The sequence below is a fragment of the Silurus meridionalis genome, chromosome 16 (assembly GCF_014805685.1).
Source record: "Silurus meridionalis isolate SWU-2019-XX chromosome 16, ASM1480568v1, whole genome shotgun sequence".
NCBI classification, from domain to species: domain Eukaryota; kingdom Metazoa; phylum Chordata; class Actinopteri; order Siluriformes; family Siluridae; genus Silurus; species Silurus meridionalis.
In genome coordinates, this window is record NC_060899.1 from 13,346,899 (window position 1) to 13,374,720 (window position 27,822).

Here is a 27,822-nt window from a genome sequence, read left to right on the forward strand (position 1 = left end):
GGGAAGAGTGTTTCCAGAAGGTTTAATCACACCCACAGTCACGTACACAAAATCTGCAGTCCTATTGTGAAAGAAATTTGTTCCTCAGCCAACGTGTCATATGCTTCTAGTGTACGTAGTTTTGCAACACAAAATGCATGCAACGTTTATACTGTTTTTATTGCACGTGTCTCTTCGATTGAAGTTGAAAATTCTTGAGAGCAGACTGGATTATGTGCCTGTATATGTAAACATGCAGAGATGCTGTTAATTTAACACCACTTTTCTTACATAGTGCATTTTTTTCTCCAAAACACTTGCATCTGAAGGACCGGCACCCCACAATCATGTCCATAAACCTTGTTCTATTTTGTCTTGATGATTGAATTTGCCGTTCTGACTTCCGCTGAAAATGTCTTTGTTGGTATAGACATTGGGCTGGGTTCATTATCTTTTGGAAATATTTATCTATAGCCAAGTAAGCTCCTGTCTGAGGTAACCAGATGATCAGGTGAAAATATCCTGGTACTTAGTGGAATCCATTGTCAAGCACTACAAGAGCCTTCTGGGCAAGTAGAGATAAAACAAGCAGCCAGGATCTATTATGTGATAATGTGTCGAATTTCTAACAGATTTAAAAACTATTCTAGACCTTTAACAATGTACTCCTGCAAATAATGTACAATTTATTATTGTAAAAAACGATAATTTTAACCAGGTATATATTTGCAAAGCCAACAGTAGAACTGGTGGCAACAACGAAGCAATTTAAAAAAGATACAGGTTTCATTTTCAAGGATCGCACTTTTGCATTTATTTTGCATATCTTCAAGTAATAATCCTACTTTAACCAAACTTTTGAAATTTTTTTGTTGTTAAAGTTTAGGAAAGAAGCTTTTGATTTTTTTATTTGTAGAATTTAAAGCATAGTGCTATAATTATTTTGGACAACAGTTTTCCCTTTTCCTTTGAAATGTGCCAGTTATTCTGGAGTTAAATATATGTAGCTTATGCACATTTTGTCTCCTTTTTTTTTTTTTTACTGCTACTCTAGGTATGGATGAGAAGGGACTTAAATGCATGTAAATAGTTGCATTCATGCCTGCCTGCCTGTTCATATTGCTCCTGTGTGCAGAGAGATTTAAGTGAGAAGATTAGTAGTAAAATTACACAACAGGAAATGAGCAGCGGCTACTGATAACTATGACCTCGACATCCCCACCTTGCCTTGTTCCGCCCCCAACCTGTCCCTCAATCAGCCATCAGCTAGCAACTAGGACTGCAGATTGTAATGCAAATGGGGGGGTGATAAGGAGGCTTGGTGTTTTTTTAGAGAATTGGTTCCCAAATAGAAAGATGAGATGAGTAGAGAAACTAGAGTAAAGGACTTATTGGTTCTGGTGGGGGAGCAGCTGTCAAAGACGACCTGTCCCATTGTATGATCCACGGAAGTGTTGACTGAACTTCGGAATGATGTGTGAAAGAGGTGTAAGAGAAGCCTTATTTACCACAGGAACCAGTTTGGGCTGTTGACAGACGCTGATGGATTTTTTGTCCCCCTCCTGTCTCATTGTCTGAGATGGTGCCAGTCAGTATTCCAGGTTTGACGCCACCCATGGTTCTGCCTTTGAAGAGTGTGTGAAAGAGGTCCATTCAGCATTATGTTATGATTACTATATAAACAAATGAGTCATGCTAGATTTAACCAATGGCAATAGATTGTATCACGTCAGTACTGGATTTAGTATAATAACCTTTAACACCATCATGTAAAAGTTTTGTTCCTTTAATAAAAACGTTATAAATGACTGGTTTTGATGTCCAAAAACTGTACTTTACACAACATTACATTCCCTTTGACTCGGTAAACTGAGACAAATCATTTCATCATATTGTACAAATGTACAGGTGGTATGTAGATTTAATTTTCAGCTCCACCGTATTTGTGTAACCATGGCCATGAATGGGGACATTACTGATTCTAAGCCTAGAACATTTGCTTCACCCCGTGCCCCCAGCTTCTCATTTGTCCCTTTTTCTGTTTTCTATCAGATTCCTCTTTTTATGCCCTCCTTTCTTCTTTTTGAAGTCTCCTAAGTCTTGTAAAATGCCAAGCCGGTGCTTTGGCTGACTTCTGTGGTGTGTGTGAGTGAGAACGAGAAAAAAGGAGGGGGGTTTGTAAGTTAAGTTCAGGCTAGTCTCTGTGCTTTCCATTGACCATAGCTAGGGAATGGAGTGCAATAAAAGTTCGAAAAGTTAGAGCCTCCCTGTTTTTTCTTTTATGGTTGGGCCCTTTTTAACAGTCCATGGCTACAGCTGGTGGGGTGAATGGCTGCCTGAGGTGACTGAACCCCAGTAAAAGCCCCAGAAGCCAGGCTGTTGCCTCCACCATGGCCCTGAGAGTACCTTTATAGGCCAAGCTTATGAGGCCGTCCTCTAATAAAAACTGGTAGGGCCATACTCAGGAATTTAGGGCCAGGAAAAGTAGGGTTTGTGTGTCAAGAGGTGGCAAGGGGTGGTGTCAAAGTTTTAGGGGTGACCACAGGGTGAAAGTTGAAAGAAGTGTTGTTCAAGAGGCATTGTGCAGAAAGGTACCTGTTTCATATTACATGTTATGTATACTGTCTCTTAGACACACTGGGTAATTGCATAGTTTAAAAAACCCAAAACACAATAGCTAAGTAATTTGTCATTGTGGTGTTTTGTGAAAGACGCTCGTGGTCAGTGAGTGTAATTCGAAGTATGTTTCTCAGGAGGTAAAGGTATTTGTCTCTATATAATTAAAACACTGGAGCCAGTCAGCTAGCTGGGTGAAAACGTGTAAGCCTTGGGCTGAAAACCTCCACCTCTCTGCCTCTGGCACAAATGAGATACATATCTTATCAGAACATCTCTGATGCTACTGCTTATCTGTCACCATGTTAAACTTTTTTTTCCACTCCTTCTGTCAATCAAACTGCTCTAATCTGCCTGAAATTCCACCCCCCAAGGAGAGTGTTGCTCAGAGGGAGGGTTAGGTGAGATTCATTCTAGAGACGTCATCACCACTTCACCCCCACCAGTCTGTCACCAATTGAGAAAAATAGAGCAGTAAACAAACCACCTCTTATCTAAGCTATAGTTCTTTGCTTAATTGCAGATAAATATAAAGACACGTAGCTAGTCTGGCTATTTTAGTTAACCTGCTGCTCTAAAGATATGGAATTGTTGACATGCAAATGTTAATTCTTTGCCTTCATTTTAAGATAAACATAATGTATCAGCAGGCAACTTAAATCTCTGCATTCTTCTCTTTACAGCTGTGGAGACTCAGAGCACCAGTTCCGAGGAGATGGTACCCAGTTCACCCTCTCCACCCCCACCACCTCGTGTCTACAAGCCATGCTTCGTTTGCCAGGATAAATCTTCGGGCTACCACTATGGCGTCAGCTCCTGTGAGGGATGCAAGGTAAGAAAAATGTGTGCTTTCTTTTGATGCAGTGTTCCTTGATGTGAAAGTCTTTAGTCCAGTCTGCCACTAGAAATATTTGCAGGTGAGAGATCACAATGTATCAGAAACAAGAAAAAAACCCCACTTTATGCATTGTAGACAGAGACTAAGCACAGTCTAATGGTTACGAGGGACCGTAGAGACAATGTTTCTGTTCAGCATGTTCAAACATGAAGATAAAGAGTCCATTGAAAAGAGAAAAAAGAGGACAGATAGGAGCATGCGAACACGATGGGTAGCAGTAGTTAACATTCTCGTGCTCTTGCCTGGCTGCAGGGATTCTTTCGGCGCAGCATCCAGAAGAACATGGTGTACACCTGTCACCGCGACAAGAACTGCCAGATCAACAAGGTCACACGGAACCGCTGCCAGTACTGCCGCCTGCAGAAGTGCTTTGAGGTCGGCATGTCCAAGGAAGGTGAGGCTGCTGGCGGGCATGTAGTTCTTGGCGCCGTGCCCACACACAGACATACTGATACTTCCACACTTGCACACACATCCGTGGAGACTAGAATGCAGATATAAACAGATATAAAGGCAGTAGTTGACAAGTTCCAACAGAATAGTTTTAAAACAGAAGCACAGGGCACATCAACCTCAGGTTACTGTTACATTTACACAGAGAAATGATTAGACTGTGTGAGAAAGTCAACTCAAACCATTATCACCCTATAAATGAGTCTTTTTCTCACATACATAAATCAATCAGCGTTTGCTCTTTTTTTTTAGTAGCCTTTCCTAAAGGCGCCTTTATGACCTGGCACTAACAGATTTGTGCCATGCAAGAGACAATAGCACCAAGTTCAAAGACTGCAAAGCTGGCTAAGTTTTTGTTCACTTGCCAGACTCACAGCAGTGATCTCACCAGGAGAGTGGCACATTGGTCACTCAATGTGTCTACAGGGACATGTATGTGTGTCTTTATATGTGTGGGATGTATGTAGAAACCGGGATCACATTGTGCCTTTGCTATTACTGGATATCCTGAGAGGAAGGAAAGAATGGGAGGAGGGAAGGTGGGAGGGGTGGGTGAGGGTGAGCGAGAGGGTTATGGAGAGAAGGTTAGGCTTGGCAACATGGAGATGTGCTCCTCCAGGTCACACACATTACAACAAGTTGTTCTCAGGTCAGTTTCCCCTATGCCGTTGATTTACGAGTCACAGATTTTGGTGAAATAGTCCTTCGGTTGTAGGGATGATTGCTGTGAGCCAGACAAATGTCTGTAGTGGCAGGGATTTGCCAAAAAGCACTTGCACTGCACTGCCAAGATCATAGTTGGCTATAGTTTGATGGCCCTGATTCATGGCTGAGGTATTGACTCGTCTCTCGTTGTAATCCTCAGCTGTACGGAATGACCGAAATAAAAAAAAGAAGGACGTAAAGGAAGAAGTCCTGCCAGTTGAGAGCTACGAGCTGAGTGGTGAACTGGAAGAATTGGTGAACAAAGTTAGCAAAGCACACCAAGAGACCTGCCCTTCATTGTGCCAGCTGGGAAAATACACCACAGTGAGTTGAACCACACAGCAAATAATCATGTGCACACATAGAAATATACAAAGCACATACTGAAATCTATAAAAGAGAATACTGGGTTCATCATCAGGTACTGCATTTTAAAAATCTGTTATAATTTTCCATAGTGTGAGGAAAATGTACTCTAGTATTGCAATAAGATATATAATTTTTCCTAATTACACAAACTGCTGCAGTATGAAAATGGGTGATGCCTCTTTTACTGATTTATTCCTCTGATTCTAATTCTGTTCTTGTCTTTTCTGCTCTCAGAACTCCAGCTCAGACCACCGCGTTCAGCTGGATCTTGGATTGTGGGATAAGTTCAGCGAACTCTCCACCAAGTGCATTATCAAGATCGTGGAGTTTGCCAAGCGTCTTCCTGGTTTCACATCCCTAACCATTGCTGACCAGATCACCTTGCTCAAATCAGCCTGCCTGGACATTCTGGTAACTAAACTGTTAGCTAAAGACAGCATTATTTGTGCACTGATAAGGCTATAAAAGTAACACTTTGTGTGCAATTCTTTTTGCTATGGTAGATGCTGCGGATCTGCACACGATACACACCGGAGCAGGATACAATGACGTTCTCGGATGGACTCACTCTAAACCGCACTCAGATGCACAATGCAGGCTTCGGTCCACTAACTGACCTGGTCTTTGCTTTTGCTGGGCAACTTTTACCGCTGGAGATGGACGACACTGAAACAGGCCTCCTCAGTGCCATCTGTCTTATCTGTGGAGGTACTGCATCCTGTTTTTCTATAGTACCTCTGCTGCCATCTGGCGGAGAATTGTCTCATCTTCAATCAAAGCAACTAAACTTTTGTTTCAATCTTAAAGATCTATTAGTTAAAGAATTAAGCAGTGATGAAGAGCAAGTCTAGTTGCCTTGCTTTATTAATAATAGCCATTTAAATACGTCAGACTATTAGACTGTTTGGTGAATTTATTCACCAAATGTCTAAATGTCTCTTAGTTGGAATGGATGTGTCCAACATATAACTGTAATCATTAGTATTTGAAAAGAAAATATGTTTTGTCCCTGTGCCTACCCAGACCGTATGGACCTAGAAGAGCCACAGCGTGTAGATCGTCTACAGGAGCCCTTGCTAGAGGCACTGAAAATCTACGCCCGCCGCCGGCGGCCCAACAAACCCCACATGTTCCCACGGATGCTAATGAAAATTACAGATCTGCGTGGAATCAGCACCAAAGGTCAGTCCACCTGCAGAACTTTTTTACATCATTTGATATACTCCAAGTTGATATGATGGCAGGTTTATTACAAAATTTACAAAACACATCTAAACAGTCGAAGTTTTTGTAAAAAAAAAAAAAAAAGCAACAAGCAACACAAAAGTTTATACCGCTCATTTAAACCATTCTTCTGTGGTTTGTTATAGGAGCAGAAAGGGCGGTCACGCTGAAGATGGAGATCCCAGGCCCCATGCCACCCCTGATCCGGGAAATGCTGGAGAATCCTGAGGCGTTTGAAGAGCAGCCGGAATGCAGCGAGAGCAAAGATGAGGCAACTCCTCCTCCTCCACCACCACCTCCTCCCAAAGTTCCACCATTCACTATGAAAACAGAGCGTGAGGATGAGGAGGAGAGCTGGGCCACCGAGAACGGAAGTGAGCCATCACCAGAGGAAGAGGACGATGAAGACGAAGACCCCGAAGAGGACAGGGGAACGGACAGTGATGGAGAGCCCTGGTCTGGTCAGGAAGCTAATGTAGACATGTCCAGAAAGAGCCATGGCGGAAGAGCCCAATGAGCAGGCTTTTTCTCTGTAAACACACACCCACACCTCATACCGACAACTTTACCCCTCTATCCCCCTGGTTACCCAGCTCTCAAAGCAATCTGCCCTTGTAGGGGTTGAACACAGAGCCTTATATTCATACAGCCAACCCTAACTCAGGCCTCTTGGTCAGCAATGAGACACACATGCACAATGCGTGAACACTTTGAGATAGACGGCTCTTCTCAGGAACTCTGCAACAAGGGCAAGAGGGAAGACGCGAGACAAAACAAATGACAGTTACTTTTTTTTATACTATCATGTTTGTATTAAAGATAAAGGAGCAGCCATACTAAAAGACACAACATAAACAGTCAACAGTCAATGGGTTCAATAACAAAAAAAAAACTGCAAAGTGAAACCAACAAACCAATCAACGAAAATATCAGATAACTCTTTGGATGCATTTGAATATCGTTTTAACTTTTTTTCCCAGCCTCTTTACTTTTAATGAATATGCCCATACATATCTATATACCTTTTATATTTTTGTCTTTGTATACTATTTCATCAGTTATACCTTGTTTGGATAGCTTTCCAAAGGAGAGACTGAGATGATGTATGAATTATAACTGGCAGACATCTACCGAGTCTCTACCCAGAAATCCTGGCTGGGTTCTCAAGCACTTGGCTCATTGTAGATGTCTGATGCTAATCAGTTCACTAGGTCATCTCATCCTTGCTAGTTGATCAATGTTTAAAATACTGGGATTTGATGACGAGCTCTGATTGCTTAAGCTGCAGTACCTTCCTGCCAACTGAATTGTGTTTTTGTGCCAAAGCATGCAGTTTCTAATGTGGCGAAGAGTTTGTCAGCTGTCAGCGATCCCCTCTAATGCCAAACTCTAAACTCTTATCTCTGGTTAATACATAAACCAGGCTCTATATGCTACACGTTCAGAACGTTCACCTCTTTCCGTGACATGGATTCCAGAAGAACGCTTCTCTGTGATTTTTTCATACACACATGAAAATGCTCACACCCAATGTAACTCGCGTTATCCCCACATATCGAAAGCACATCCAGCATGCCGACAGAACTCTTTTCTATGTATCGAAAATAAAACGAAAACTCCAACTCAGGGCATTTCGGTGAGGACCAAACGCTAGCTGCCTGCAGGCATGCTGCACAAAACAGCAATATTTATGTGTGTAGTGTTGAATATGTTTGCTCAGTTTCAATGTCCTACTTAGAAGCGATGACATCTACAGACCTTAGTAAAGCCATTGTAAAACTTTTATATGCGCTTTTATTATAGAAATGATGGTCTTTTTTTTGTTTTTTTTGTAATATACTGCCAAAAAAAAAAAAACAGCATGCAATTAGGTGACCGTGTTTAATGTGCCACTTTTTTACAGTTATGCAATACAGAAACCAGTTGTATGTTTGTCTCTGGGATTGTGAGTTCTGATGAGCATAGTTCTGGAATGATGAATGTCATTTGTGAGGTGCTAAAACATGAGAATGTGAACTTGCACCCACTCTTCTTACACACACACACACACACACACACACACACACACACACACACACGACCATTTTAAGCCTGTTTTTTGTGCACACTCATCTCAGTCTTGTTTGTTCAAAAACATATGCTTTCACACAAATACATACACACACACACACACACACACACACACACCTTTCCTGGCACCTTGTGGAGTGTAGCACCTCCTGTAACACATTGCAATGTTGCAAACCAAATGTTGACATTACGTTGTCTGTTTATTTGCTCATTTTCCACGTCCTCGGTTTGTCTGAGGCTGTTACTCGATTCCCTGTTCATGTTCAAGCAACTCTGTTATATAAAGAAAAGCCATATAAACATTCAGAGGCAATAAATGACTGATTGCAAGGCTGTATTTGTCATTATTACACTTTCGCAAGTGTTACATTCTAAACCCGATTCCTAATGCAAATAGTTCCATTTTCGTAGTAAATGTTTAAAATGTTAAAAGTAAAAATAAAAATATTTTTCAAGATATTATTTGATCCGTATCATGCATTAGCCGATTGTATAGCTGAGATCAAAGGCTCTAGGGGATGTGGAACACAATGTAAATAAAAACTGGATTCAGAAAAAAGTGTGACGCCACAAAATGCGGTGTATTCATTATAACGACAAAAAAAAAAAAAAAGACATCCCCCCCCCCATCATCTCTCATCAGCCCTCATGATAAACTTGTGTTCGCATGTCTGGTGTTAGGCATGTGATTGCACTTTGGATGAGTTTCCTTTAAATGATCTTTGTTCTGTATCTTTTTCCAGTTCACCATAACCTTTACATGTGCTTACAAGTTATCTCAAAAAATATAATCTAACTAAGTATGAATCACTTCAGATATTTTTTTTAACGTGTTCGCTTCTTCTTTGTGTGGAGCCTTTCGGGGGGAAACCCTGTATAATTGCATAAATTTTTGAATTGGTAAAATTTTATTTCTTCTTCACGTGATTTTCAAGCACTGACACATCCCGTTGAACATGTGATAATTAATTTGTATAATCTTCATAACCTGTAATGGATGACCTGCGTAAAAAGGGTATTTGACAAACGTTAGGACGTGTATTCAGATTTATGCACCAATATAATTTATTCATAAAATGTAGTCGATAAATATCATGTAAATATAAGATCAGTGGGACAGAAATGGTAGCCCAATAATATTATACAGTATATATTATATATTATAATATTTATAACTTAACTAGGGGTAAGCAAGAGGGGCATCTCCAAACTTCGGTGTATTTTTTTTTGTAACGCAGCTTCTCTGCACGTAAATATGTAGAGTGTTAAAACTGATTGCCTGCAAACAATACGACAATAATTCCAAGTACTTTAATACTTGAATGATTAATAATGCTAAATAGACTGTGATTGACATATAATTTGACTAATAGTCAAATAATCAAATACCAAATAATCAAATCTGTCACACAAATCATATTTACTATACAACTGTCACACCGTGTTTCTACATTCCTTCCTCTTTATAGGTTTTTGTCCAGAGGCAAGAAAATATTGAAATGTTTTCGCCTTGAGCCTTTTATATCACTGAGTGAGAGAATACTGATTTGTTTGTACAATGAACAGAGGCACAGCAGAAGGAAAATGATTTCTGTTCATGTTAAACCTATTAAAAAAAACAAAAAAACAACACAGACAGGACTGATGTTTTAATGTGCTAAACAATCCTGTCAATACAACACCATTATTGTATCAATAATTTACGATCGATCCAACTGTCCCTACCATTATTACATTCAAGCACAGCTCACTTTAGTTTTCTGTAGCACTTACCGTGTAAATATTACAGTGTAAATATTACAGTGTAAATATTAACTACACACACTTTACTCACTATTAAAATATTCCAGTTCCAAATGCATCACGTACATTCTTTTTAGAGGAAAACAGTAAATGGTAGATTACAAAAACAATAGAAATCTTTTGTGAATTTGTAATGATTTTAATAGTTTTAATGGGGGTTGTATTGGTTTTAATAGAAATTGGAATGGTCTTCTATTTCTGGCATGTTATGTCTAGTGGATGCCCTTAAAGACAGGAAAAAACGCTTAACCATCACATGCTGGTATTTGGACACCAAAACTGACCATTTAGTTATGTAAAAGGGATTCTAATAGGATTCTCACTGGTATCTTTGGTTTGATGATTGTGATTTAAAGATAAACACAATTCATAATGTAAATCATCTGGTAACAGTATTTTAGTGAGAACCTTTAGAATGACTGCGATTCTTTCTACTGATTTAGTTTTTTCTTCAGCAGGGAAGAATTACAGGGTATGGTTATAAGCTTACTGCATAATAATTCAAAGGGAAGGTTTAAAGACAGACAAGTCTGAGAATAAATCTATCCACTTGGGGGCGATCAAGTTCTACAGCTCAGAGAGCTGCTCGGTGTGCTAATTCCAGGGAACAAAAACCTCAGGCTTCATTATGCATTCATGCAGAAGGCAGCAAAAGCCAATGGCTCATTCAGTCACTCTTATTAATCCTCAGTAGGGAGTGCAGACTATAAAGGCCACTGTAGTAGATATACTGTAGGTCATCTTCATAATCAGTAACAATCCAGGCTCAAACAGATGCATAATCATCTCCATTATGCATAAAAAAAAATGCCTTCATGAAAAGACAAAAAGGTTACGACTTCATATATGTTTAAACATTTCACATTTTTTATTACAACCATTTGGCTGCACATTTTGATTTCTGATTCATACTTGTCTCGGGGCTATGGAAACAACATTATGGCTGTGAAAGCGGTTTTATGATGGTAAGGCCCATTGATAGCGACTTGCAAAAGAAGATAAATGAAAGGAGACAATGCTAGGAATGTACTACACTCATTAGTTTACACTTGTAGTGTCGCCGTGACTCCAATCTCAAATTAACATCAGATTGGGCTCTTCTCTTTTCATCCAGTATGAAACCCAGTTTGTTGTACAGCTGCGTTTGATACACTCGATGACACCAAGAATATACAGTTATTTTTACCCTGAGATTAAGGCCGGCGATAAAGACGGATATGGCGCTATTAATTAAATGATCACTATAATGAAAGTTCATTAAACAGAAATCAATAAACCGGGGTTTAAATTAAAACAAGGCCCATGCATTATAGCTGTTTTACAAGGAGGTTCTAAATGGCCTCGTATATTCAGCCCAATAAGGTGTTGCTATGGGAACAAGGGAAGGGTGCTGGATGTTTTTGCCGAATTTAAAAAGACAGTGGGTCGTTTCTTGAAGTCTGCCACAGAGCCTAATCTCTGTAAGGTCTACTACTACACGGTTTATGTACCGGGTTAATGAGCAGGTCTAAGTAATGGTGAGTTAAATAATCATTGTGGGTATTCCGACCATGAGCTCCAGACTATCTGTAAAGCCATTACATGTATCTGTTCGCTCATGAAACGGATAATCTTCAAATAAAACATTGTTCTGTACATGATTAGTGTGGCCTCGACCCCTCTTTATTGCCACCTCATTTCCCCCCAAAAAGACCCAACATAAAGCCACTGAGCTCAAACACGAGCAACAAGGCCATGTTTATGGATCCAAATTGCAGATATGGATGACAGGAACACCTGCTCATTAGTGTAATTGCCTAATCAATCAGCCAATCACGAGGCAAGAGTGCTGTGCGGATAATCACGCAGATACAAGCCAAGAGCTTCAATTAACGTTCACAACGAACATCAGAATTTAGGGAAAATCATGTCTCATTGACATGGTGGTGCGACACAGGCTGGTGGGATTATGTCAGAGCTTGATCTTCTGGGATTTTTACACTCAACAGACTGTAGTTTGTACAGAGAATGGAAGCAAATATATCCCGTAATAGAGGTCTTAGGAGAATTCAATTCAAGACAACAGAAACAATGTTAAACTCAAATGATCACTCTGTGGTGAGAAGAACAGCATCTCAGAATGCACAAGGAATCAAAACCCGAGGCAGATGGAAGACAACAGCAGAAGATCACTCCATATTTTCATTCACCAAGAACTGGAATTAGGTTAAGTTCAAAATTGGAACAAGACCCTACAAAGAGTTTCCATTTAAATAGAAAGTAAATGAAGGTCCCTTTGTAAAATACAGAACAAAATATGGAGTTCCCTGGCAGACTAACTGATGCTAACAGTCTTCTTCGATCTTTAACTAATGAGAGCTATAAATATAATTGGGACATTATAATGCCTTGATGTTTGCAGATAAGACCAGGTTGATTTTTCCCCCCTCACATAAAGTCTAGAGTCTAGCTTTTAGACGACATCCGAGGAATCGAATGCTCTGTAGAAAGTTTTTGCACCATTGACCACTTTGTCAAAGTAGAAGCATTTGGAAAGGGGGAATAAAATGTATTGAAAAAAACCTGAAAAAAAAAAAATGACAACAGCATTTAAGTGCTAGTTTAACTGTTACCCATGTGACACACAAACAAAAAGCATGAAGAGACTTGAAAGGACGCCATGGAAAACACAAAATGGAGGAACATCAAATATGGCACTGGAGTAGTACGAGGGCCTTAGGAGGTAAAGAAGAAGGATCAGATCCCAGAAGAAGAGGGAGGGGGTGAAAAGTCGTAAAAAAAAAAAAAAAAAAACCTGGGTGCACTACTCTGGCCTCTGGCTCTTCATATCTTTTACATTTCTAATTAAAAGAGATAAAGAGTGAGGGAGTCATCAATCCTACAGTGATTTCCCTGTTAAGGTTTTAGAGGAGGCCATAAAGCAGGCAGCCCGGCTCCATTGATTTTATAATTAGCCCCTTGCACAAGGAGAACACTGAGAATGCAGAAGAAGGAGGAATGAGAAAAAAAAAGGCCGTGAGGAAAAAGAGGGATGAAGGTCAGCAAAAGTGATTAAAAGGGAAAAGATTATTCTGCTCCCGGGATAAATCATTAGCTCGTGATACACTGCTTAAGAAATATTATGAGTGCGGTTATGTAAGTCATGCATACTCAAGCGTCGGGAGAACCAAAATCTGAAATTTAGGGCAGAATAAATTAATCATCAGCATTGACAACCATGATGTTAAAAAAAAATAAAAATAAATTCAGGTCATATGTGGATGTATGTTTCTGTATAGAAACATAATGACAAGATCATACTTTATATGATATCTGACTCTACCGCTTATGTTTATCCTTTAAAAGCATGTTCAAGAAGTAAAAACGTATGCATACATGTTATAGAAAAAATGGCAGGTCAAATTTGTTTTAGATTATCAATGCTTTATTGTTGAAACCCAACCCAAACCCTTACAGTACAACACAGTCTGGAAAATGCATACTGAATAAATGAATATATAATTAAAAAGAAAAAGCACAGATCTTATTGCTATGAATACAGATGGAATGAGTTCTATATAGAATTAAAGCCCAGGATTTTTTTTTTTTTTTTTTTTACAGGATTTCAGGATCTTGTGGTATTTTTAAACACAGCACAGCAGATGGATGTTAATCAGTTTATACACTCAATGCTACAAACCACCAAGAGGTGAAAATACACTTTAAAAAATTGTGCCTCGGTAGTAAACACTGCGAGTTCAATGACTTCTGCGTTAAAATATATGTAATGACGAAAGGACACTTCCCACGCTAATGTACAAATATAATATTGTATATTCATGTTATATATATATATATAACTTTAGCACAATGTAACAGAACATAACAGAGAAAAAAAAGTAGCATAGTACAGGATTAAAACAAGCATTTTACAGTACACATCCTGAATCAAAAAGAACATGGAGTATGAAATATACTGTATAAAAAAAATTTAAATAAGTTGCAGATCAAAAGGTTTAAACCTTCAAGCAGTGTCTCAAATTAGGGCACATAGCGAGGGACTTTTTTCTGTTACATTAGTGTCAAGCCCTATCAGTATCAATAACATTATAATTAATGACTTAAGTCTGGTCACCATTATTACATTAGTTGAATCCAGAAAAAAATAAAAATAATAAGACCTAACTTGTTGTGTGGGTGGGAAGCTGTATGGCTGTAATAATAAATAGTAAGATTATTATTGCACATCATCAAATAATGAGCCTAATATTCAAATGATCAAAAAAAATGTTAATGAGAGGAGGTGGAAGAAGGTTAGCGAGGGAGGTGCAAACATGCGAGAACCCATGCCTCGAAGGAAAGACAGTAAAACCTAGTTAAATTAAAAGTAAACGTTAAATGCTTGAAAAAACCCTATACCATAATGTGTTGCAGAGACAGCAATCGATAAATGTTTGCGTGAGTAAAAGTAGGCTTAATTCTTAGTATTATCATTATTCGTAGCATTACGGCAATCGTAATTTAAACGCTCGTTGCCTGTACAAACGCTTCCGGGATCGCTTCGCCATCATTTTATTCTCTTTCTTAAGCATTCACGTGTCATTTTCTTACTTCCTGTACTTCATGCTATCCTTGATATGCTACAGTTTATTTATTTGCCCATACGCTAATGATAAAATTCGAAATAATAATTTGAATATAAACAACAAACAAAATCCTGTTCTCTTAAACATGGAGTCCAACGTGTCTTACATACATTATTGCAGTGTTGCAAGTGCTATCAATTATAAACACACACACACACACACACACACACACACACACACACACACACACACACACACACACAGTTATAAGCTTCATTATCACATTATTTTACGAAGTAAAAGGCTATTCATCATGATTCAAAACTAGCCTTACACACCTAAACACACAAAATCACTCTCTTTTTTAACAGACCAAACCATTAAACAATTTCAAAACATCTTAAAAAAAAAATGCTTTTGATATGTGCCAAGTGCTAAGCAAGGATGCATCAATATCTAACTGATGTGGGAGTGACCTACTCATGGGGACGTGATTTTTTAATTAGTGACATTTAAGTTCTTCTCATGCCGTGTTTCATGTTTAAGATATTACCGTGTTTAAACAGAGCATGAGGGCAGCCCAGATGAGTGTGCAGAGCGTGTGAGCGATGTCATTAAAAATGAGCTCTAAGTGTCATTGCACCTTGACTTCTGATCAAAGTAAAGCGCTCGGTACACGCATGAGATGTTTATACAGGGAGTGCAGAATTATTAGGCAAGTTGTATTTTTGAGGATTAATTTTATTTGAGGATTTAATTTGAACAACAACCATGTTCTCAATGAACACAAAAAACTCATTAATATCAAAGCTGAATATTTTTGGAAGTAGTTTTTAGTTTTAGCTATTTTAGGGGGATATCTGTGTGTGCAGGTGACTATTACTGTGCATAATTATTAGGCAACTTAACAAAAAACAAATTCATACCCATTTCAATTATTTATTTTACCAGTGAAACCAATATAACATCTCAACATTCACAAATATACATTTCTGACATTCAAAACCAAACAAAAACAAATCAGTGACCAATATAGCCACCTTTCTTTGCAAGGACACTCAAAAGCCTGCCATCCATGGATTCTGTCAGTGTTTTGATCTGTTCACCATCAACATTGCGTGCAGCAGCAACCACAGCCTCCCAGACACTGTTCAGAGAGGTGTACTGTTTTCCTCCTTGTAAATCGCACATTTGATGATGGACCACAGGTTCTCAATGGGGTTCAGATCAGGTGAACAAGGAGGCCATATCATTAGATTTTCTTCTTTTATACCCTTTCTTGCCAGCCACGCTGTGGAGTACTTGGACGTGTGTGATGGAGCATTGTCCTGCATGAAAATCATGTTTTTCTTGAAGGATGCAGACTTCTTCCTGTACCACTGCTTGAAGAAGGTGTCTTCCAGAAACTGGCAGTAGGACTGGGAGTTCAGCTTGACTCCATCCTCAACCCGAAAAGGCCCCACAAGCTCATCTTTGATGATACCAGCCCAAACCAGTACTCCACCTCCACCTTGCTGGCGCCTGAGTCGGACTGGAGCTCTCTGCCCTTTACCAATCCAGCCACGGGCCCATCCATCTGGCCCATCAAGACTCACTCTCATTTCATCAGTCCATAAAACCTTAGAAAAATCAGTCTTGAGATATTTCTTGGCCCAGTCTTGACGTTTCAGCTTGTGTGTCTTGTTCAGTGGTGGTCGACTTTCTGCCTTTCTTACCTTGGCCATGTCTCTGAGTATTGCACACCTTGTGCTTTTGGGCACTCAGTGATGTTGCAGCTCTGAAATATGGCCAAACTGGTGGCAAGTGGCATCTTGGCAGCTGCACGCTTGACTTTTCTCAGTTCACGGGCAGTTATTTTGCGCCTTGGTTTTCCACACGCTTCTTGCGACCCTGTCGACTATTTTGAATGAAACGCTTGATTGTTCGATGATCACGCTTCAGAAGCTTGGCTATTTTAAGACTGCTGCATCCCTCTGCAATATATCTCACTATTTTTGACTTTTCTGAGCCTGTCAAGTCCTTCTTTTGACCCATTTTGCCAAAGGAAAGGAAGTTGCCTAATAATTATGCACACCTGATATAGGGTGTTGATGTCATTAGACCACACCCCTTCTCATTACAGAGATGCACATCACCTAATATGCTTAATTGGTAGTAGGCTTTCCAGCCTATACAGCTTGGAGTAAGACAACATGCATAACGAGGATGATGTGGTCAAAATACTCATTTGCCTAATAATTCTGCACTCCCTGTAGATGAGTGTTCACACATGGCAGGTTCTTTGCAAGCTCGGCTCACTGCTTCACTGTAGTGCACACCATTTTTTTCATATCTTTTTTTTCATATCTTACTTTTTACATTGCATTGTCGATCGGAAGGGTATGAATTCGAATCCCAGCATGCAAAGATGATGCTCATGGGCCCTTAACCCTCACCTGCTCAGCTGTATAAATAAATTCATTGTAAGTCGCTTTGGACATAGGCATGTTCTAAATGCCATGTAATTGTCACAAGTGTAACACAAATGGTTCAAGTGAGAGTTTGTGTGAAGTTACTTAGTACTGTGATGAAACTGGGACATTGAACTGCATAAATTATTCAAATATAGTTCTTGTACTTTCAAATAGACTTAAATATCATTTGAAAGTGAACCCTTTAACCGGAATAGAAGTGTAAAAGGAAATCTAAACAGGGTATTTGTACTTTTACAAGTACAGAAATAGGGCACTTCAGTCACCACAGAATTATTTTTGTATGCACACAATTCACTGGACCTCGTGTGTATTTTTTAAGACCACACTCTGCATGCTCAAATTGGCCACCTCTTTATAAATGCTGTTAAAAAACTTCAGTTGAACAATTTCATAGAACACGGTTTGCATTTTTTGATCATTAATACAGAAAAATCTATTGTTCTTAATTCAGGCCATCGGTTTAATTAATAGCAAAAGGCATGTACACCACGGTTATATCACAAACAGACATATCACGTGGAATCAGCTGCTTGTATTGGAGCATTCCTTATGAGTCGTAGTGAAGGAGATACAGACACCCTTATCTGTACTGATGCATTCGTAGTGTTAAGTATTTAAACAGGTACATGTGTGGTTTTTTTTTTTTAGCTTGTGCTTACTGAAAGTGCTTACAATAAAAACGCAAAGCAAATTGCATATGTCAATACGTGTGACTGTGCAAAGACCTGTAACAGGCTGATATCGTAATTCCACTCCTCACCACAGGGGGCTCTCTTCCACATCACTAAAGTGAAGCAGGAAAAAAAAATAATAATTAGTTGGGGATTAGTGTAGTTTGAAACTAAAGTAAGGAGAAAAGATGAGATGAGAGGGGGAACACTAAAGGTGAGGAGGGGACAGAAGAGGAGAGGACAGGACGAGTGATTGAGCGAGTGAGTGAAGTGAGGGAGAGACAGTTTTAATGATGCTGAAAATTGGCCAGTGTGCACCGACTACCCTTGCAGTAAATCATTGCTACAGCTTGCCGTCAACTTATCTGTCCTCTTGTCCTCCTATCGGGCTGCTCCCACGTCCACCGTTCACACTCGGCCTCCTCCCCTCACTTGCACGCACTCTATTTTCTTCTCCCGAGCCGTCTATCTCTCTCACTTCTCTCCCTCACTAATTTTATGAGGAGGTATTCAAAACTTCCATCTCCACACCATATTTGCCTTGTCACAGTAAATCTTATGTTAGGAGTATGTATGCGTGTGTGTGTGTGTGTGTGTGTGTGTGTGTGTGTGTGTGGCAAAATCACTGCTTCTGAGAAAGGGATATGAAAAAGGACATGAGGCCAGTGTGTACTTGTCAGTGACATGGTAGCCTGTGTGCACAAACATGACACAGACAGAAACGGCCATAAGAACTAGTGATAGCAAATCACACCATGACATTATGATAGAGATTTTATGATCTCTCTCTCTCTCTCTCTCTCTCTCTCTCTGTGAGTGTGCGTGTGTGTGCATGTGTGTGTAAATTGTGTACCTGAGCATAATGTTTCTGTGGTTAGGCAGGAGGAGAGCCATCTCTTCTCCAGAGCTATTCCCACCTGACTGAAACACTTCATACTCCTCTTCCTGTGACACAGAAACGCATGTATGATTTACATAATAATAAAAGAAAAACAGAACTTATAGCATTTTATTACTTTTGATCTGATAGCGTTATAGCTGGAAGATGCCAGGTTTTTGCATTGCATGTAAAATATATTGGGATGCACTTGTTCTTCTTAATATGTTTGTTAAAATATTAATAAGAAGGCAGAGTTATGCTGGGCCGTTATGAAGGCGCTAAAGATTAATTCTGGGGGAAAAAAAGCATAAGCAAAAATGAGCACGGAAATGGCGTATATAAAAATGTTTTACTGTAAGTATAAAGTATCATTATTCAAAATATTACCACCGGCTTTACTAAATAACATTTTTGCCAAGAAATAAATCAAAATGCGCAACAGTAAATCTTACCGACTCTGAGCTGTGCACGTGTGGGTGTGTGTCCTCACTAGCCTGGTGTGGGGAGCAGAGTGGAGCGGGTTGACTTATTACCACGGCCTGAGACGAGTGCAGGATTCGTGGGGACGGAGGTGGAGTAGTGGGCAGAACAAGGAGATGTTCAGCCTGGGGCTGCTCACAGAGGCTGTAGTGACTCAGAGGCCTTAGTGCCTCAGGATTCTCATCTTCCGACTCGGAGAGGGAGCTGTCTGCTTGATCTATGCATCAAAACACAGCAGTATTGAATGGGATGCAATTTCCCACGTGATCATTTCATTGAATTTACAGCCTCTGCTTTGTAGGATTGAGTTTGTTTTTTTGCAAAATCACAGAAGAGGATTACTGTATCGGTAATGTAGTGGCTTGTGTATTTTTTTTTAATGGCAGTGTGCAATGTTGTGCTGCATGACCATAAGCAAGATAAGATCAGGATCAATCCAGTCACTCACTACTCTGCAACAACTCGGTCAAGCTCCATTTAGAGCCGCTCAGGGTCTCCAGCCTCTGCTCCAGCTGGTGGATGTACTCAATCACCTCCTACACACATGCAACAAGCACACACACACACACAAATTTAAAAAAATACACAAACACTTCCAATAATATTCGAAGTTAAACTGTAACAATGACCAAATCAAAACAAAAAGCAACCCAGTCAGGAATTTAAAAGACGACCGAAATGATCAAAGTGTAAAGCATAAAATAAAAAAATAATAATAATTTCACTATGCATTTACGCCATAAATTAAAGCATTGCTCTATTTAATATCGTCTAATATTGAATCTACACTTAATCTAATTATGATCTATATGACAAAATGAATTTGTTAACACACTGCTGTGGACAGAGCATCTCCTCCTTCCAAAGAAAGCTGCTCATTAAGCTATAAGTAGAAGATCTGTTGCTGAGCATGAGCTCACATGCTGTTCACTCTCAGATTTAGATTTAACAATATCAAATGAAGTGCGGGCGGTAAAAATGTACAAATACGCCCTTAAATTGTCATATGACACATTTATTATTTTGCACATTCATTGCACTGATTTATGTGTTTTTGTCAACGAAACTGTTGTAACTTTTTTTTAATTTTTTTTATAGTTAAGCAACTCCTACCAGCTACATGTATTTATCGTGCTTATGAGCGAGAGCTAAGTGATAAAGCAGTCTGCCTTTTTCTCAGTTTGCAGTTGCTCCTTTTCCTTCTGTGCCACCCGGAGACTGGCCTTCAGTTCCTGCAGCTCTCTTCGAGTTTCACTCAGCTGAACCTGTACACACACACACACACACACACACACACACACACACACATTCATACACATACACGCAACCATAACGCCGAGTCAGAAACGAGTTATCACCTGCAATTTTGTAACTCGAGTAATGGTGGAGTTTGCACTCACCCGGTTGCAGTCTTTCTCTCGCCCTAGCTCCACCTCTGCTTTGTTCCTTTCCATCCTTTCCTCCAGCAGCTGCTCTTCCTTCTGCTTGATCTCATCATTTAGCCTGTCCAAATGCGTCCTGATCATCTACAGAGACAACACAGACACACTCTGAAAAGCAATATACAGTATGTTTTTATTTTTTTTTTGTCTAACCATATCTGGGCATTCTTCATTCTTAAACAATAAATCTTGGGCTTCTTTTTTTTAGTTTGGGGGCCTCATTCATAATGACTTCAGACATTTATAAATCTATTTTAAATGATTTCTACAATGTCCTTGAAAAAAAATAAGTCCCTAAATACTTCTTAGTTCTTGTTGATTAATAACACATCATTTAAAAAATAATGGTAATTTTCTCAGCAGAAATGGTAGAAATTTATGCCCCAGTAGTTCATAATGATTTATTCGACAGAGTCTAATTGAGTTAAAAAAAAAAAAAAAAAGGAAAAAAAGAAAAAAGGGCTCTCGTAGTAATGTGCCATTGGGGAGGCTATTAAAGAGCCACACATTCATTTGTGTATTTAGTTCTGAATTAAATTAGATATACACACACACACACACACACACACACACACACACACACACACACACACACACACACACACACACATTATACTTGGTCTGACAAACTTTCATTTCAGTTCTTTGGTTCTGCAACCAAATTAATGCTATTTAATACATTTTTCTTTTTAATAGAGTATGTCCCATTTTATAAAATTCTGATGATAAACATTTTTTTTTACTTATCAATGTTTATGCTTATTTCCCCCCATTATCACTCATCCCATAAGTCACCTCAGTGCTACACTGTAGACTCTCTCTCTCCTGCACCCAGCTGGCACGAGCCTCCCGCAGTGCCAGGTTGGCATCTGCCAGCTGCAGGGTGAGTTGTGCCGCTTGTAGTCTGGCCTGATGAAGGTCGGCCTGGCCACTGTCCCTCTGTGCGGCCATGTCTCTGATCTCACTCCGCAGACTCTCAACACAGCGTTCACGGGCACTCAGTCGCTCCTGAACACCGCGTAGGTCTGCCAAAGCCAATTCATTGGCTGCCTGCATCACAACACCATGTTAAGCAGATATCGCAATACAGTAGAATCCTGCAAAGCTACTACTTCAGCTTGTGTGGGAACGTGATAATACACTGTGTGTGAATATCTGTTGTTCTGTAAGTAATGTAAAGTGGGAGGGTGATGACAGATTCTTAAAGTACCTCTGCTTGAAATATGAAGTCTGTATCTGTGTAGGAGTCTGTATGTGTGTCGAAGTGTGAGCGTGGGTGTAGGAGTGTGAGCGTGGGTGTAGGAGTGTGGCTATGGGTGTAGGAGTGTATAAAATAAGATGTGATGTCAGTGGGTTTTGATTGCATGTACACTCTGCAGGTAATAATTAGTTTAAACACACATGCATCCGAAAGAGAAACAGCGTCTTTGTGACACACCTCCTTCCTGTGTGCGCTGTTTAGTTTGTGCGTCAGCGTGGTAATGGCGTCTCGTAACTGCAGGGCGTGCGTGTCTCTCTGAGCCAGGGAACTTCTCAGACTCTGGAACTCTGTAGATAGGCTATGCAGCTCCTTCTCTGTCTGCTCCAGCTTCATCTAACAGAAGACACACACACACACACACTTCGTTTACCTTTTCAAATTAACCATGACTGATTGAACCATAGAGATAACCCACCCTGTGGTTTTCCCTGTCTGTCTGCGGGTTGGGTGGTTTGCATGCATTAGGCAAAATATATTTACACATAACACAATAGAGTCAAACCCACATTCAAATCACATTAAAATCCAACACCCTCAACCACATAAACACAACAATGGAAAACATTCACCATAACTCTAAATGCCCCAGCATTCATTAGTGGTCTCCAGGCATAAACACTCTCTCAAAACCATTCTCAACAATCACTATGATAGCATTTAACTGTATTACTATGCATTTAACTGTTACACAATGCTGTTGTATTCTCAGTTCTGTTGGTCGGAATGTGTTCATCCACACAAAATATGGGTTTATAAATGCACACTTACAAAAATGGTGTTGTTTATATAGTAACAGCTATTAGCTAAATGAACTGCATTGTGTAAGTGCCCATAAACAAACTTACAATAGTTGTAATATGGGAAAGTCATTAGTATGCGCTTTGTAGGTATTTGGTATCACGACAAGCTGCTCTTTTGTCTTACTCTCAAACGAAAGAGGCCTGTGAGGGGACAGCTGTTCATAGCTGTTGTAATATAAGAAAACACTGCAAATTTTCCACTTCATTAAATGTAGCTATAAACAGCAAACTCAATATCATTCTTTGATAAACACTGGCATACTTAAACTGCTGGGGCATACAAGGAATAAATCCGCTTAGGATGTACCCTTATAGAAACTTAGATCGACTATGCAGTGGAAGTGCTGTCACACCACATCTAATAAATAATTATACATTATATAGTACATACATATTGTTGAAGTAATTATGTTTGACCAGGAGAATGCCTAATGTTTAAATACAGGTTTGAATATATTGCATCTTAGGCTTGACATCCACCTTAATATTCTTGTGTTCAGCTTCTATTTCTTTTTTTTGGGCTGCAGCTTTTTTGGCTCGCTCCTTCACCCTAAGGTAAAGAAATACAAATAAAAATCAGTGTTCACAATGACAGACCTTATGTTTTTCCCCGATTAAATTGAAAAATGCAAACATGATATTACACATATGCAAGTAATTTATTGCATCTTTGGCTGATGCTGTGACACATGCTGTTGTATTGGGCTTATACTGCTTTTACTAGGTGAGGAAGCTCTTATGCTAGGACCAAATTAGCAGACACTTATAGAAATAAGAACACTTATAATGAATTGGAAACCATTTGGGATTTGCCCTCTGTGTGAATGGATCCTTACTGAAATCTTGGATTTGGAAAAGTCTGTGTGCAACATTAATATGTAAATGGGACAATCTTACTTCGGGAAAGTCCAGAAAAATGTTGAAAGCTTCTGATTAAATTATGTCACTGAATTAGATTTTGTGTGCAATTGGTAGGGTAACTTGGGGTCAAGCCTACTTCATTATTGTGGCCTTTTCTTATGCGGTCCGGTTACCTACAGGCAGGAGGTCTTACCTCTCTAGATCTGTCTCTCTCTCCAGGGCTTTCTGGGTGAGCACCCTGATGTCGTCCTCCAGCTGGCTGATCCTCTGCCCACTGGCCGCTTCTTTAACTTGCAGGGCCTGCTTCTCCTCCTGCAGAACCCCGGTCAGAGCTGCCATCTTCTAAATTAGAGCAATTTTTACAGTATGATAAATGACAACATGTAGACCAGCAGACAAGAGAAGAACTGACAGATGCTACAAAACAGCACTTTGTCTACAAAGGGAATATTAGTCTTCTACCTCCTGCTTCTTCTTCATGTCCTCCATTTGCTCTCTGGTGTGCCTGAGTTCCCCTTCCAGCTCCTTGCTCCTCTGCTCCCATGCCGCTTTGGTCCTTTCTAAGCACTTTCGCTCATGTTCACGGCTTCTCTCTGCTACTTCTAGAGCCAGTAATAAGTCAGCCCTCTCTTTTAGACACTCCTCCAGCCGGCTCTGGAGAAAGACAAGAATTTATAAAATCACTCAGATGTGTAATGGTAATGGAGGGAAACATTTTTTTGGGTCACCACTGATTTGATTACCTGAAAACAGCTTTTTCCAAAGCCATGAGTGAGTGTGTGATATTATATCTTAAAGCTGCATTTCAAGATTAATCTTGAGTGTTCTCATACCTGCAGAAGCTCGGCCTTGGGAATGACAACCAGCATGTCCTCGCTGACTTCTCCTCCCTCCAGGGTTTGCTCTAGGGTCACCAGCTCCTCCAGTGGCTTTGGAGCACAGAAAGTGAAAGCGGAGCTGCAGGAACACACTTCGCCTTTCCCATCCACATACACAAATTGGTACTGCTCAGCACTGGGGCCTGGCAAATAGCAAGCTGTGGGAGTGTGGGAAAGATGTGATTACACGTCAAGCTTTCAGGCATGTTTTTCAGAACATAATGACACAATAAAGCAATTGAAAGATTTTCTACTTTTCCCCAAAATCTGCTTGAAAATGATCCATTATATCCACATCAGGTCCCAAGATAAACTTATTTACAGGCTGCTTGTTTTTTTTTTTTTTTACTTACTGAGGCTTTGTTCACAGCTGTAACTGAACTAAAAACAATTAACCGCTTGTCTATGTTTTACAAAACCTTGAGGATCCCCGGAACTCATTTAGAAACACACTGTCGCACGTAATTGACTGCATCAGAGTAAACACAAAGCTTGATGATTTATGTCACCATCTTAACTGGGATTTTCTGCGCCAGTCCAGTTATCAGTTGCTGATGACCTCACTGATGACCTCAGTGAGCCCTGACAGTAACTGCAGCAGTATCACTGTGTCCTTCAATGGACCCACTCACTCACTCGTCTTTGTTCCATTGTCTTCCCCCCCCCCCGTCATCTTCATTACTCAAACCAACTTTCCAACACATCAATTCTCGGCTGTTCGTTAAGGGGCTTGTGGTATTACCTCAGAACATGCTGCTCCACTAACTCTTATTTCTGTCGCACTCTTTTTTTCATATTTAAAACACATCATATCTGATCAAGCACTAATCTATTCCCTTAACTGAAACATTGCAACACACTTCATCAACATTATTAGATCAACGGGGTCTCCTATAGAATTATTATTATTATTTTTTTTTATGTATTCAGTTTGGTTCATGAAATCTATTTACACACAGTATTACTAACATTTTTGGCTGAAGAGTTTGTTCGTACGCGTGTCGGCACGTTGCCAAATATAATATTACCAAACACTTTTAGCTGATTTACATTACCCACCCCAAACTCCATAAAAGTCAAAGCTCACAGAGAACTGAAAACTACAAAATGACTAAACAGCACAGAATACACATTAATCCTGGTAAAGGCTAAATCAACATCCTTTAAACCTCAGAATTGATTTATTTATAACCCAATTAGTAAAGATAACCTATTTTCAGAGTCATATAGTTGTTATCTTGAAGAAAAAAAAGGTGACCTTGGAAGTGGACGCAGCAGTTAACATCAGTCCCTTCCTTGTAGTTGCTTGGAACCAGAGCCCACACAAATGTATGGTAGTTTCTCAAAGATGACCAGCCAACCTGGGAAAAAGAGAGAAATAATAATTCATGAATATGACACTGTTAGATGTAAATAAAGAGGTGATGACTTCCTGAGTGTCACCTTAAACAGGCCGATCCAGTCGCTGCTAGCCCAGCTGTGCTGAGCGCTGATGCTGTAGTGGCATTCCACTCGACTCTGCGGGAAGTAGCTGCTGCCCATGTTCTGAAACTCCACCGTCCATTCTTTCTCCATGGCCAGAAGAAAACTGTGCTTTTAATAGAACGGGGAAATATTTATAACTTAAAAGAGGCGCACACCAACATTTAAGCTAAAATGATTCAATGCAACACTGTACAATGTTGTGTTAATGATATAAGAACAGAAACTCTCCCTCCGTCCAGACGTTTTTTTTTCCAGTCTGGCGTCTCACTCCCAAAGCAAGTAAAGACAAGTTCCCATACTGCGAGTCGAACTCAGACCACCTGCATAATAAAACCAAGACCTCGAACCACAACGAAAAAAACAACTGTAATCAGCTGTCTCTGAACACAGGCAGGAATTCACATGCTGAAGCTGCGTAACAGCTATGAGAGATGGTGTGTATAGAAGATCCAGCATGACAGGTGAAGCAGAAGAACCCAGGTGCATATTTATTAGGGGTGTACCGGTACACAAAATTCACGTTTCGGTTGAATTTCGTTACCGTTAGGGGGAAGAAATGCGAAACATAAAATAGCATTTCAGTATTTTTTTATTTTTATTATCAATGCAGTTTATTATTATTAACATTTGTGATCATCAACATTGGAACAGTTGACATTTTGAAAACAATTTTAAATAAAATGACCGTTTTGTTAAATAATATTTTATAAAAAATTAAATATCTAAAAATAAAATAAAACAAATGAATGCAATACACTTAATAATATTGATTAATTGAGTAATTAAATTATTTATTAGAAAAACTTATAAAAGTTATATAATAAATAAATATAAATTTTAAAATTATATAAATAGAACATATGTTAGACATAATATACATGTTAGACCACATTTGATTAACACAGATGTGTATGTAAGTGTGTGCGTGTGTGTGCATGTGTGTGTATTTAATATTTATTTTCTAAAGATATGATCTGCTTAACTGTTCTATGTATTTCAGTTTACTTTAGTATATATGTAATAATTAAATTAACAATTAATTCATATATGTACATTGATAATATTAATATATGTACTTCACTGTATTCGTGTCCATGTAAAACTGTCTCGCGTGAAACTGGTGCGAAAAAAAGAATTAGGGGCCACTGACGTAGATGATTACAGCAAAGTATTACGTCATAATTAGCCGATATATCGGATTGATGTTATTATGTAGGAAAGAACAAGGGCAACGTGTGCGCGCGCGTGAGGGTGCGTGAGTGCGTGCGCGCGACGCAAGTAATTACACAATCGCGTCACAATTCTCTTCCATAAGTGCACGCGGTGTCCGACTGGCGGCCGCATATTTTAACACGCTTGTCATGACGTTTGACAGCAACAGAAATACAACTTTCTGAAATAAAATAACTGACAGACCTCCACCCTGCCGCCATTTATTACCCCACGTTCATTTCCCCCGTTTTTTTCCCACTGCGCGCTCCCGTGGGTTCACACTTCATACCGACAAATGCGCCACGGTTTCATCTTCTTTACCCAGATAGATGAGAAACAACTCACCCTCAGTGCTCATTCACCTGCTCACTGCTTGGGGTTTCTTTCAAAAGACAGGCACGAGATCAGCTTCAGCTTCAATGTCATCAGTGGTTTTAGTCTAAAAAGTTGTTATCACGAGCTGTGCCTTTCCACAACAACAACAAAGACATGGGCTTTTTTTTTTTTTTTTGCACGCTTCCTTTGATTCATGGGAAATGTTGTACTCAATCGTGGGGCTGCTCTACATCCGAGCCTTGGAAACACTACAAATCCCATATAAGAAAAAGAAACCTGAAGGGTCGGCAACGAGTGACGTCACTCACAAGCGTAACTGCGGATACGCTTCTCATTGGTCAACGTTCCCGCAAAGTTCTC

General features: G+C 39.6%; 2 protein-coding genes across 5 annotated transcripts in view; one reads left to right on the forward strand and one right to left on the reverse strand.

Moving 5' to 3' along the window:
- rarga (retinoic acid receptor gamma a) overlaps nt 1-8,644 on the forward strand; it is a 35,158-nt gene extending 26,514 nt beyond the window's left edge. For both annotated transcript variants that reach the window (XM_046869448.1, XM_046869449.1), the window contains 7 exons: nt 3,279-3,427; nt 3,746-3,887; nt 4,812-4,975; nt 5,255-5,431; nt 5,524-5,728; nt 6,044-6,202; nt 6,391-8,644. In XM_046869448.1, the coding sequence (XP_046725404.1) occupies nt 3,279-3,427; nt 3,746-3,887; nt 4,812-4,975; nt 5,255-5,431; nt 5,524-5,728; nt 6,044-6,202; nt 6,391-6,761 (1,367 nt within the window). In that variant the 3' untranslated portion in view covers nt 6,762-8,644. The remainder of the gene's footprint in view (nt 1-3,278; nt 3,428-3,745; nt 3,888-4,811; nt 4,976-5,254; nt 5,432-5,523; nt 5,729-6,043; nt 6,203-6,390) is intronic.
- Nucleotides 8,645-17,590: 8,946 nt separating this feature from the next.
- Nucleotides 17,591-27,669, reverse strand: calcoco1a (calcium binding and coiled-coil domain 1a). Of its 3 annotated transcripts, none has more exons than XM_046869446.1 (15): nt 27,472-27,669; nt 25,873-26,022; nt 25,688-25,790; nt 24,385-24,587; nt 24,014-24,205; nt 23,745-23,890; nt 23,171-23,240; nt 22,068-22,223; nt 21,425-21,679; nt 20,588-20,713; nt 20,357-20,452; nt 19,636-19,723; nt 19,160-19,404; nt 18,681-18,772; nt 17,591-17,940 (listed from the first exon to the last, which is right to left on the reverse strand). In XM_046869446.1, exons 2-15 carry the CDS (start codon nt 26,002-26,004, stop codon nt 17,913-17,915), a joined length of 1,932 nt encoding a protein of 643 aa, XP_046725402.1. In that variant the 5' UTR covers nt 26,005-26,022; nt 27,472-27,669; the 3' UTR covers nt 17,591-17,912. The 3 variants fall into 3 exon arrangements, with proteins under 3 accessions (XP_046725402.1, XP_046725401.1, XP_046725400.1); XM_046869445.1 differs by having other exon boundaries at nt 23,745-23,893; nt 25,873-26,017; nt 27,472-27,662; XM_046869444.1 differs by having other exon boundaries at nt 23,745-23,893; nt 27,472-27,662.
- Nucleotides 27,670-27,822: the final 153 nt, after the last annotated feature.